This window comes from Littorina saxatilis, linkage group LG17, assembly GCF_037325665.1.
Source record: "Littorina saxatilis isolate snail1 linkage group LG17, US_GU_Lsax_2.0, whole genome shotgun sequence".
In the NCBI taxonomy this organism is placed as follows: Eukaryota; Metazoa; Mollusca; class Gastropoda; order Littorinimorpha; family Littorinidae; genus Littorina; species Littorina saxatilis.
Genome location: NC_090261.1, coordinates 71,162,843 through 71,176,209, shown reverse-complemented (window position 1 = coordinate 71,176,209; position 13,367 = coordinate 71,162,843). Strand labels below are relative to the sequence as shown.

The following is a 13,367-nucleotide window of genomic DNA, read 5'->3' as shown; positions in this document are numbered from 1 at the left end:
ATCTTGCTTATCACTCTTCTTAGGCTTAGCCGAACGAGGCCTACTCCTGTTATAGATTCTTTTAGAACAGGCATGGTAGGGCTTGCTGGTACAACAATATCAACCGAAAACGAAAAATTAGACACCGGTTTTACAAGAGTAACCGTTGTCCCTTTGGGTTTATCTTTATCTGACTGCTAGCAGGGGAAGAATCAGCAACTAACTGACGAGTATTAGGCTTTTTCTTCTCTTTGTCCGCCATGTTGAAAACAACTCACAGAGAGTAGAACAACAACAACAAAGTTGACGGACACAAGCAAAAATTCAAGTAAAACAAACAAAGAACGCTCTCACCAATACAGCCGTAGAAGCAGAGACCGTGAAGAAGAACCGGGGTGAAGATAAACTGCCAACCAGGCAGCAGGCTGAAAGCCAAAATGCGTAGCTCGAGAGAACAACGTCCTAGCGCTAGGACCGCTGAGGAAAGAGTGAAGTATTCCAATACGGCGGCGGCGGTCTCGCGTGCTCAGTCACGTGACGGTATGGCCTTGACCTGTGACCCAGTTTACGGGGTCTAGGCTGTTCTTTTTTAGGGTTACTTCCCCTTAAGGGGTGAAGCGTAGTTCAGCGTCCCGGCACTTAAACCAGAGGTTAATGCTAGATGTGAGTCGGGATAAGATATGTAATTTAATTACACAAAGGACAGTCATTCTACCTCACAGGACACAGCAGAAAGTAAACCAACACAAAACAAATTTCTACTTTACCTTCTCATCCCTAACTTTTGCCTCGGTCTTAAACTTCTGCAGCGTTCCCAACAGGAGACCAAACATCCGACGATTCCTGGAATTCAGAGAGATTAAAATCAAGATTTTTTCCCTCAAAATACTCCCATACTTTTTAGGCTTCAGATACTGTGTCTTTCATTATTAATCATAACAAGGTAAAAAACAAACAAAAGTATAACATTTACGTAACCACACTGTGCAACTGACGAACATTTTCAGACATCAGATTCATGTACTGAGTCAGAGCTCCCCAAACTGCCCGTCCCTGCATCCTATACGCACTAGAAGCCCAACACGTACAAGAAATGTATTGAGGGGGTCCCGGGACGCACTAAAACTAAAAAGAGCGGGCCCCAGGACGCCCTATATTAACGTTATCGTGTGTACCCTTGGTACTGTTTTCAGACTGTTGTTGTCAGTTAAATTTATGCGCACACACGCACACACACACTCAGAGGCACATTGGCAGACTTTGAATTTAAGGCCCCTGGAGTTTTGGACCCTCTAAAACTCCGCTGAGGGGGTCCATGGACCCTCTAAAAAATCAAAGTGGGGGTCCCGGGACCCTGTAGGAGAGGTGTGCGTGGGGAGCCCTGACTAAGTGTTCAATGCCATTTGTACACAGTTCTAGCAATACCTGTAGGAGAGGTGTGCGTGGGGTGCCCTGACTAAGTGTTCAATGCCATTTGTACACAGTTCTAGCAATACCTCTGCAGTCCTTCGCGGTCTTTGCTCTGTTCTGCCATGGTGTCTTGACGACTGCGGGCATCTCGACCAGTAGATACCACTGATGATTGGACGGACAGCTGCGAGGAAAAAGTCTAAAGAATCAAAATTAATCTTCAGCTAGAACAGACAGGAACAAGCTTGCATCCTTTTTAACACTTTCTACCCCACCTATGTTGACCAATTATTTTTTTAGCAGAGACCAGCTGTGCTGCAGCAGGTCACTCAGAATTGTAGTAGCTGTCACTCAGAATTGTAGTAGCTGTGTAGACACTGTGTATCAACACGCTGGAATGCAGGCGTTAGATCGACGCTACAGGAAGCAACTGAAGCTAACAGTCTGAGCGAATATATCCATACCTGGTCACATAGAGCCAAATGAGTGGGTACGGATATATCCGTACCTGGGAGACAATGAGTTAAAGTATAGCACTTTGATTGTTTTGGGTAATACGAGCTAATACTCCTAGTCTCAGATTATGCGCATATTATGAATAGTACAATGTTTCTCTTTTTCCCTCCAACCTCATTCACAAGTGAACGAACTGGTTTACTTTCATCAACACTTCATTTCATCTCTGATCAGTGATCAGTGTTGACTGGTTCTGTTCTTTTGGAACAATCTTCAAAATGTTCTGATTAAAAGAAAGGTACCTTTGTTGGTGGTCCATCTTCATCGCCACTGTCCTCTCTGACTCTTCGTCTTCCCGGCATGGGACCCAGCCTACAGCAGGTATAAAGGAAGTAATCATTAATTTAAAGTAGTATTACATTGCCTGAATCTCTAGCTTTTCAAGTGGTGCATTATGTTCAAGTGTTGCATGAGTCAACTGCCAATAACAAGCTGACAGTACAACACTTCTACATGTATTTTTGAATTATGTTACTGATTTCTTATTATCATCAATTATTTGACAATTAATCACTCAAAACAATTTATCTTTGAAAAAAGAAAATGTTTATTTTGGCAGAAAGAGGAATAAATGAACTATTTTTACAAAAACATGAAGCTGATTCAATGATTGATGCTGCGATTTGTTTTTTTAAGGAGTTGTGGAAGCGCGGAAATGCCTGCTGATTCATGGGTCGTGTGTACGGTACCAGATTTTACTTGAATAAAAATCAGGTGTGCTGCTTTATACATGTCCCAACGCTTCAAAGTGCCCCACTGCTTGAACATTCTGGCAGAGATATTTCTGGCAACTATCTATTTAGTGACTGTGCTTGTGATGCTTATGAGCAACACACACCGTGAAAAGGCTCCTCTCACGCTGCGTCCTCTGGCTGGTGGTGGTGGTGGTCGTCCTCCGCTCTCCTCCGGCATAATCCCACGCCTGCAGAATTAAATGAAAATGACAATATTGACAGTGATAACAAACAGTGTTGTGTCAACATGCAAATTAGTGTCCATTTCAATTCTGTACAGGTCTACAATCACAAATGCCATGCTGACTTCAGTGGTTAATACAAAAGTTATTCTGAGTGAAAAACTAAATTAAAACAGACGTAACAACTTAGTGTTTTTTTTAAAATTTTGTAACTCGCAACGCTGTGAGGTGTGTACTGTACAGTTACTTTGTCACTATCTCACCCAACCATTCTTTTCCAAAAAACTTCAAGAGATTAAAACATGTATCCGGTACCCCTAAGTGAAGATTTTTGTCTGGAACACAAAGAGTGATTATTTACTGGATTTTCGATTCATACGATTTCTAGATTTTGAATCCTGAAATTTGAGAATATGTATAATGAAAGGCATTCTTTTAACTTACATTACAAATAGTTGAAATACAATACAAATGAATTGTTTTGAATTATTCAGAATTACAGAAGTTGAAGCCACTGGCACCAGTAGGTAATCATGAAAGGTGGAAATGAGGTGGAACGAGTTCTGCTAAAATAAGAAACAAACCTGGCAAGACCAAAGAGTCGTCCTCTACCCCTAGTTTCCTGTGCCCGGCCCCTGACAGGGGCAGTCCTGGAAAAAAAGTAGAGAAACATGAATGTGCTTTTTTAGTACAAATAAGGGTGTTTTAATAAAGTCTTCTGTTGTGCTAAATTGAGACTGGGAAAATTCTGCACAAGTGCAGATTTATAGGGGGAGAAGACAGCAACTTTGCAGTATTCCAAAAATTCTGAATCTGCTGTGCAAGAAACTGAATCCGTGAATGAATTTTTGCATTTGTGATTTGACATCTATCACCATCACACTACATGCAGCTATAGGTAGGGCGTCAGCCCAAATATACTCTAGACTGAATGCTTCATCGCCAATTTTATTTGGTACAATTATCTAGAGGGAGAGAAGCATGCCAGATTTGTGATGAAATTCGATAGATTTTACCTAAAATTTGGTTTATTAGAACATGCAACGAGTGGTTATGTCCCTTGAAATAGACCTTTTCGGTATCTGAGTAGCTCTCGCGAGACATGCTCTTTGCTATGCTTCGAAATCTGAAAGAACTTCGAACATCAGCCTTTGCAGCTCTGGATAGCTGTACCACATGCTTTGTATTTTGCGAGAGCTTGGAATACCGATACAGTCTAGAGACATCCGTCGCGATATAACCTTCGTGGTTGAAAACGACGTTAAACACCAAATAAAGAAAGAAAGTCTAGAGACATAGTGCTTGCTGCCGCGCAAGCCGAGAAAATTCTCCCTCTTTATCTTTGCTGCGCTGGCCGCAAAATCCCTCAGAGCAGAGCCAGAGGTGTTTCCAGACACATTGTACATAGGGTCTATTGAATGAGGAAAGAAAGATTTGGCATTGAAGCAAATTTTTAAGTCAAAAGACAATTTTTCATCATGAATAAGACTCCATGAGAGGAATACATGTCCAAAGGAAGATCAGCAGTACTTTAGAGGGTAGGGGAGATAGTCAGTATGGAGTTTACGTGAGATAAACAATGCCAGCTGACGCCCTAGTCTCCTACAGGTCTGTATTTAATCCGCATGTAACAGTAACACTAACAGTAGCATTGCCACATCGCCCAGCGTCAACTGAGGACACAGTGAAAAGGCACTTTTTTTTCACTTTGAGTGAAAAATAATTGGCATAATTGATGTTTGTGAGTCACATATTATGTATCAAATAAAAAAGGAATGAATAAAGAAATGATTCAAAAACAAAGTTTACTGTATGAAATTAATAAAAGATGTGTTTTGGAATATTTTGAGTGTGAAAGTGCGTGTTCGTCTTCACTGCCTCTCACGGCCATTTTCGCGTCATTCTTAGCAGACGACCAGTTCATTTCAAACTGCACGGAATACTGTAATTTTCATTGGAGGGCTGTGATATTTTGCAACCAATCAGAGAAAGCCTTACATCTTTCCCATACAAAAAACCGCGAACCACCGGAAGCTACATCTCCGTCAGCATGTCAGTGAATATTACTCGTGTGAGTTTCACTAAAATTTGGTCTGAAAACTTCCATCGGCATACACGGTTCAAATGCAGTTTATAAAACATTAACTTCTGTTTCATTTAAAGTCAACAAGAAGAGCAAACGCTCGATCGAGTCACTTTCGCAGTTCTGAATATTATATGAGGCATCAGATGGACAGGAAGAAATTGCTATTCACAACACAATGAGTCACGTTCACATAAAATTTGAGCCCGGTCACTTTTATAGTTTCCGAGAAAAGCCCAACGTTAAGTTGTGTGTTGCCGAACAGAAAAGGCTAGTTATCTCCCTTGTTTTTCTGATAACGTTCGTAAAAGGCTACAGATGTAAATACTTTGATGTAAAGAATAATCCTACAAAGTTTCAATCACATCCGATGAACTTTGTCAAAGATATAAAATGTCTAATTTTTCCTTTGACGCTGACCTGTGACCTTGAAAAAGGTCAAAGGTCAACGAAACCGGCCGGACAGACTAACACTGACCGATTAGGCCACAAAAAAAAAATTGTCTGTTTAGGGTAACATGACCAAAAAAAGTAGGGTCGGTAGGTAGGTAGGTTTTTTTTTTTTTTTTTTTTTTTGTGTGTGTGTGTGTGTAAATGCTATGTTGGCTGAACATTCACTTCTTATATTTTGATGAATACATGTTTCAAAACTAACGTATAAATAAAACAGAGAGAAAGGGAAAGAAAGAAACGCCAAATGTCTCTTTTTAGCATTTTTACCTCTTTTTTTTTATTTTTTTTTTTTGAAATCAAAAAAAAGTTTTTGGGTCGGCGCCAAATCGATAGGGTCGGTCGGGTTACCCTAAACAGACAATTTTTTTTTTTTGGCCTTACATAGAGTCACTTTTTCTCAAGTGACTCAAAAATCAAAAGAATCGAGCAAGAAATGACTTATTCCTAACGATTATGCTGCGCAAATCTGGACCCGAAAAATGTGAAACTCGGCCGATCAAAAGCCTGAAGAGGTTGCGATCTCGGCTCGCTCAAAGCAAAGTGATTTCGAACTAAAATGACCATATCTCGAGAACTGCTGCAACGATTTAAATAAAACAAATTGCTATGTGCTCAGAATGTTAATCTCTTTAAAATGGTGTGTTTCTTGTCATTCAACCATTAATTTCAAAATTTCATGTCATTGCCACAGCAATCATGTAATTAGCTACTAGCTTTGTCCTCAAATGATGCCCAAAATTTCTCAACTAAAATGACCATATCTCGAGAACTACTGCACCGATTTAAATAAAACAAATTGCTATGTGCTCAGAATTTTGATCTCTTTAAAATGGTGTGTTTCTTGTCATTCAACCATTAATTTCAAAATTTCATGTGTCATTGCTACTAACAGTAACACTAGTAGTGAGGTCGGCAGAACTAGAACGAGGCTGACCCAGATGTGTCGTCATGTAAACAAGCTACTTTGAACAGTAATTTGCTGTGCTCTACAAACTATTAGACTTGATTTTATCAATGTGATGAAATAAAAGAAATCTTCTTCTTTCCAATGATGTATCACACAAGTATGACTTTTACCTACTCGCAATGAGATTTTGAGTAGCGCGAACCTGCAATACCGAAACTGACGTTTTACCCGGAGGTCGCCATTTTGATTCAGAGTTGACTGCTTCTGGAGAGCACATGATGCCAGTCATTATAATATTTAAATTAGGTATCACGTGATGTCTTCATCAACACAAATGGCGTTTAGATCAGGTAGATATTTTTTCGATGAGTTTTTTTGTAAGTCAACTGCTTTTACAGTGGTTGAACATTGGTCATTTTCAACGGCAGATATGTCGGATACCTTTGTGGCCATCACATTGCACTTCGAAAAATGAGTAGTTTAGTCTATCTTCTGTCAAAACAAACCATAACTTTTAGTGCAGAGGTTCGCGCAATTTTCCGCAAAGCAATGTTTGAGGTGAACCCTCTCCCAAGACTGACCGGGAATGGGACGAGTTACTTCCCTTCCGCATTTTGTTGTTGATGGTTATTTCCCCTGAGGCAACTTTCGTTTTGTTTTTACTTTTGAAGTGAGCTGTATTTTGCTTGAAGAATGTTGTTGTGAGATACGGTTAGGAATATATTCAATAGCTTGATGAAATTATTATCATGATTGAAGAAACTGGAGGATTTTTAATGATTGAACCTTTGTTTGATCCTCCAAAAATAATAAACCAGATTTGGATTACCATTATTATCAGCCCCTCTTTTCTATAACCTGCAATAGACATTTTTGGTTGTTTTCTTGTGCGGCCAGTTTACAGACATTTTGATTGCCTTGAGGCCACAACTGGCAGTTATTTTCTTGTGTACAGAACTACAGACAATTCCTTGACGTTGTTTTGACCGCTTCGGTGAAGTGCTCCGTCCGGTCCCAGCCTGTATAGATATCATTTAGTTTATTCGTCATAGCGGAGATCCACTGTCGTTAGTGTGCGTGTGTGTTATTAGGGTGCGTGAGCGTTATTTGTTGCGTGAGGTTGATTTACGGAAGTCTAGGTCGTATAACTGTTACATTTTTTTGTTTATTTTTCTTAACTGAATAAACTTCTTGCCTATACACAAATTCTTATGCCTCTGGCGATGGATACGTGACAAATACATAATACATTCAAACACACAACCAGGGATAGTCAAACCAAAGAGCTTTCCCCAATGGAAATCCAAAATCCGTAGGGGAAAGCTCTTTGGTCAAACGTACTTTGCTTCACAAGCACCCAAATCGAAGAATAAAGAATGCAATGTGAGGAAGAGACAGCCAAAAAGGTGACACTGAGAGGTACAAAACTTTGAATAAGAGGAACAGAATAAGGACAAAAACAAGGGTGGAAGGACAGAAAAAGAAGTCCAAGACAAGCGCCCAAGCACAATAAAATAAATCCTTATCAGAAGAGAACCACCAACAGAAACAAACACAATACATACAGTCAGACACACAAACACTGATAGAGAGACAGACAGACAGAGACACCGGCAGGGAGACGGGACTGGGAGGGAAAAGGGAGGGGCCCAAGATGAGAAAGACAACTCCCAAGCAGGTACCTCCGACAAGACAAAACCAAACATGTTTGCATGTTTGTCCAGTGTCTTGTCCCCACATAAAGCATATTAACTCTACCTGTCCCAAGATAGGCCAAATGGTTCTAAGAGGACGTTAAAACTAATTATCATCATCAAAACCAAACCATACAGGCCTTGTTTCTTGAGCCTCTGAACATAACCACCCAAGCTACAGCGAGAGGGTGAACATTATGTTGGTGATAACAAGAAAAAGATGGTGTCTGTTTACAACAAAGTGTACCTCGGCAGAAGACAACAACCGTTTCCTTAAAAGGTCTGCAAAACACATTGCTTTCTCTCTGTCAAGTGGGTGCATCTTTTGTGGAGATCACCTGCGAGTGATGATTTATGCCTGATTGGTATCATGATATGCAGGTGTGTGTGTGGGTGCAGGTATGTGGGTGCAGGTGTATATTGTTCAACATCTGCAGTCTTTTTTGCTGTGTTTGACTGTGCTTGATTGTACCCTGTCGCGCCCTCTAACTTTAGCAAATATGTGTATTCGATGTTTCGTATTTGGTACCCAATAATGTACATAGAATATATATAGATTCAATGCCTAGACAAAAAATAAAATCTTCTTTAAAATAAATTATGGCATTGATGAATCAGCTGTATATTGTTATAACTGGTATGGCATTGACGAATTAGCTCTACATTATCCAACTGTCCCGTGCACCAACTATCCCCAAAAAGCAGTCACATTTTGTCATCGTTGCTGTGATCCCCAGATCGGTATAATGAGCATAACTTTTGATGTAATTGAGATATCATTTTGAAATGTGCTGCATTTTGTTTCTCATGATCAGACCTTTTGTTTGATATATAATAACATAACTTTTGTTTTGGGTAAAATAACCATGCTCTTACACTACCTGTCCTCATATTTTGGCAACACATCATCGTGACCCCAATATTAGTATAACAAGCATAACTTTTGAACGAATTAAGATATCACTTTGAAATTTGCTGCGTTTTGTTTCTCATGATCAGACCTTTCATTTGATATATAATAATGTCACTTTTGTTTATAAGCAAAAAATCATCCGACCTCACTAACACTAGTAACAGTAACACTGACACTGACAGTAAGTAACAAAATCAAACCAATTCACAATTGGCTATGTAGTCTACTCTTGGTCTTTTTAACACTAACTATTGCATATTGTCCTTAATTTAGTATTAAGACGTGGAGTTTTTGCTTTTGATCGGGTAGACATATATGTTATGAGTGGAAGGTTCCTTTCTATGAACAATGACTGTCTGCTGTTCCGTCCCCGTGTCTGTTGCCCGTACACCCGGCACCGCCAGTGGTGAGTGCCATACGTGTCTCATTTAATTGTCGACATGCACCACACATGCATTTACCTCAAGTCATGCGGATCTCTTCCTGTTAATTTCTTGATGTTTTCATTTACATCTTTAAGTTTGTCCTTTGCTTTTTCGATTTCATGTTGCAGGATCGTCATTCCTCGCATCTCCGCCATTTTGATGTGTAGATCCAAACTGTCTAATTACCACAAGCAAGCACATGATATTGAAAACCGTACAATAAAATCTTCTCAAAGTCAATGTGCCGTTACATCTGAAAAAGCAAATATACATGTAAACATAAATTTAAAAGACCGTGAGCACAGATTAGGTAACCTAAAATATACTCTACAAATTTAACTCAATTGAGATCGTCCTATGACGTACGCAGCGCGGCACAAATATAAAGAACGATATTTCAAATTCACTAGTTGAAATACATGCGGCAAGTAAAAGGCTGAAAACCATAGCGTACTCTACATTTGGGGTAAGTAAAACAAGCTTGTTTGTGCAGGTCTTGTCTTCTATAATCTATATCTTCCTTAGTGTGTGTGTTTAACAAAATGACACTCGAACTCGAAGTCAAAAATTCTGTCACACTTCAAATAATGTCAACTTGCTCTTCTGTCTGACCCCTCTTTCTTTGTCAAAGTTGAAGCTTAACCCAGGGCAGCTATTTGTGTGTGCCTGTGTGGCCTGGTGTACATCTACATACATGTGTGGGTGTACATGTGTGTGTGTGTGTGTGTGTGTGTGTGTGTGTGTGTGTGTGTGTGTGTTTGTGTGTGTGTTTGTGTCTGTGTGTTTTCATAGTAGAGAATGTATGTTTTCTGTTTTTGCGAATGCCCTGAGTTCTCCGAGGTGATAAATCCTCATTGATATTATTATTTTAATTACACTGTACAGTGTCTTCTTCACTATAGTATAATCATTCCAGGAATTATTATTCCTTAAACTTTGCTGGCTTGAGTTGTTGTTTCACAAGTTAGTATCACTGCACTGTACTAAGAAAGTAATAGGTAGTCTTATTCCTATCAGTGACGAATGCATCAGACCTTCTCTAAGCATTTTAGGAAAGTTCTGTGTAAAAATTATCCCAAAACTACAGATTGTCAATAGAAATGCAGTGGGCCCCCATATCTGGCCCCCAGATGCGTGACGGGTAGGCCTGTCATGTAGTAGAGATCGCCATGCTGAAAACCCTATCAGGCCGCTTATGTTATGTTATGTTGTGTTATTGTGAAGGGCGACGGCAGGCACTCGGTTACATTATGACCAACTTTTTTTTTTAAATTGTACTATCTGTGCAGTTGGAGAGAATGCAATACACTTTCAAATGAAGCCACCCTAACTCTGCTGTTGATAACCCCATAGACCTATATGTAGAGGTTACATGCCGAGTCTCAGTGATTATCAAAAATAATGGTCGAAGTTAGCGGATCATGAAAAATGCGAGCTTCAGCGAGCTTTTTCATGACCGCGAACTGAGACCATTATTTTTGATAATCACTGAGACGAGGTATGTAACCTCTTTATCCCTCCTTTCTTCAGTTATTCAAAGAAAAGAGGAGTTTTTGTGCGAAAGTTTGATCGAATCATATTCACCCAACCAGTGTACCTGCGCAGGCGATCGATTAATGGGCGGTTGTATAGTTCCGTGCAAATCATTCAATTTTGTTAACACTTCTTGTCAGTTTCCATGTTTTGAACTAAAATCAAGTACACACTTATGTTGTCATTCTGCTGTGGCGGTAAAGGCAGATATAGTGTGTGTTCTGTTCATGTTTTGGTATCGCTCAGCAAATGTTCTTTCCTCGAATGTGACTAGCAGACGAAGTTTTACACCCGTGTTCCAACGTTAAAAACTGTATGAAGTTTAGTTTTCTGGGGCAAAATAGTGTATGAAACCGCCGCATGTTCTTTAAGTTGATTAAATGTTTACAATTGATTGCGTGTGATCTGTTTATAAAATGAAATATTGTTGAAAACTGACCGTCGGATTGCAGTCTTGTCGATACAGCCGAAATCTGGAAGGGGAACTACTCGTGTCGCTAGACAAAGTATGAGAGTTACTTTTCCTTGGAATCTTGCTAGCGATAAACGATTGTGCACGGCAGATCTGAATTCAGAAAACAACCAAACTCATGGATTTTATATTGAGATTCATGTGTTCAAGCCTGTAGTTGCTGGTTTAAATGCGGTATGGTTGTATTATTTGCTCCAGAAATGTATATTTTGTACATTAGAGTGTTCTGAACTTTTGAGTTGCAAAAAGTAGATCCATAATGTGTACAGTCTCTACCCATGAGCTATCGAGGATTCAGGCCCGTTGTTGGGTAAGTGATTTTGGTTGTTGGGTAAGTTACCGAAAAATAACTAGCCCTACAAGTTTACAGAGAGAAAGAAGCAGAGGGGGGGATAAATTGCTATTTCATATGTTACGTGGATTTCCATTGGTCAATTGGGCAAAACTGAGCTCATTGTAAAAGTGATATCGACGACATTTCCGTCGATATCAGTTTTGATATCGACGACCTCTTTATTGCTTCCCCACTTCAAAAACAAAAACACCTGAATTTAAAAACAAACAAATATATATGAAAATGTAATGATCCCAGAATTTAGTTGAGCAAGTGACTAAAGACTTTTTGAAAGAAAAGACATTTTTAAATACTGAAAAGTACAAGAAAAGAGTGAACAAAAAGAAATAATAATCAGAGGGAGGGATATGGAACAGCCAAAACTGAGACAAATACTTTTGTAATTTCTTTACAGTGATACAAAATGTCCAGAGAATTAGCAATATATCTAACATTGACTGACTGTGTGATGATATATCTTCTGCTATTGGTCTGTTTCGACAGTGATATCAAAATCTCGACCTCCTGTCTCGATTTTGATATCACTGTCTCAGCAGACCATAGCAGAAGATATCATCACACAGTCCGTCAATATTGGGTAATAGACCCATATAGACCGTGGGCCTATCCCCTGATAGACCTAAATATAGGTCCCTGATAACCCTTATGGAAGAAAACTCCACTGAATCAACTCAACTGTCCGGGATGAGTCGGTTAACGATGGAGAAAAGTCTGGGTGATATTTCTGAATTGACTCTTAGATCTAGTGCCTCTTTCTTTTCAGATGTTAACAAGTCGCGTAAGGCGAAAATACAACATTTAGTCAAGTAGCAGTCGAACTCACAGAATGAAACTGAACGCAATGCACTGACCGGCAGCAAGACCGTATACTCGTAGCATCGTCAGTCCACTGCTCACGGCAAAGGCAGTGAAATTGACAAGAAGAGCGGGGTAGTAGTTGCGCTGAGAATGATAGCACGCTTTTCTGTACCTCTCTTCGTTTTAACTTTCTGAGCGTGTTTTTAATCCAAACATATCATATCTATATGTTTTTGGAATCAAGAACCGACAAGGAATAAGGTGAAAGTGTTTTTAAATTGATTTCGACAAATTAATTTTGATAATAATTTTTATATATTTAATTTTCAGAGCTTGTTTTTAATCCAAATCATAACATATTTATATGTTTTTTGAATCAGCAAATGATGGAGAATAAGATGAACGTAAATTTGGATCGTTTTATAAAAAAAATATTTTTTTTACAATTTTCAGATTTTTAATGACCAAAGTCATTAATTAATGTTTAAGCCACCAAGCTGAAATGCAATACCGAAGTCCGGGCTTTGTCGAAGATTACTTGACCAAAATTTCAACCAATTTGGTTGAAAAATGAGGGCGTGACAGTGCCGCCTCAACTTTCACGAAAAGCCGGATATGACGTCATCAAAGACATGTATCAAAAAAGTGAAAAAAACGTATGGGGATATCATACCCAGGAACTCTCATGTCAAATTTCATAAAGATCGGTCCAGTAGTTTAGTCTGAATCGCTCTACACACACACACACAGACAGACAGACAGACAGACAGACACACACACACACACACACACACACACACACACACACACATACACCACGACCCTCGTCTCAATTCCCCCCTCTACGTTAAAACATTTAGTCAAAACTTGACTAAATGTAAAAAGCAGAACACTGCTCATGAAAGTGTTCCCG

The 13,367-nt window shown here is 39.3% G+C and overlaps 1 protein-coding gene across 2 annotated transcripts in view; it reads right to left on the bottom strand.

Annotated features, from left to right (window-relative positions):
• Nucleotides 1–9,459, bottom strand: part of LOC138952411 (pinin-like) — a 38,080-nt gene extending 28,621 nt beyond the window's left edge. Inside the window, exons 1-6 of one of the 2 annotated variants that reach the window (XM_070324076.1) lie at nt 9,333–9,459; nt 3,406–3,471; nt 2,744–2,827; nt 2,148–2,217; nt 1,476–1,588; nt 747–822 (exon numbers count right to left, since the gene is read on the bottom strand). In XM_070324076.1, coding sequence (XP_070180177.1) covers nt 747–822; nt 1,476–1,588; nt 2,148–2,217; nt 2,744–2,827; nt 3,406–3,471; nt 9,333–9,451 — 528 coding nt within the window. In that variant the 5' untranslated portion in view covers nt 9,452–9,459. The remainder of the gene's footprint in view (nt 1–746; nt 823–1,475; nt 1,589–2,147; nt 2,218–2,743; nt 2,828–3,405; nt 3,472–9,332) is intronic. The other variant, XM_070324077.1, reaches the window with a different exon arrangement.
• Nucleotides 9,460–13,367: the final 3,908 nt, after the last annotated feature.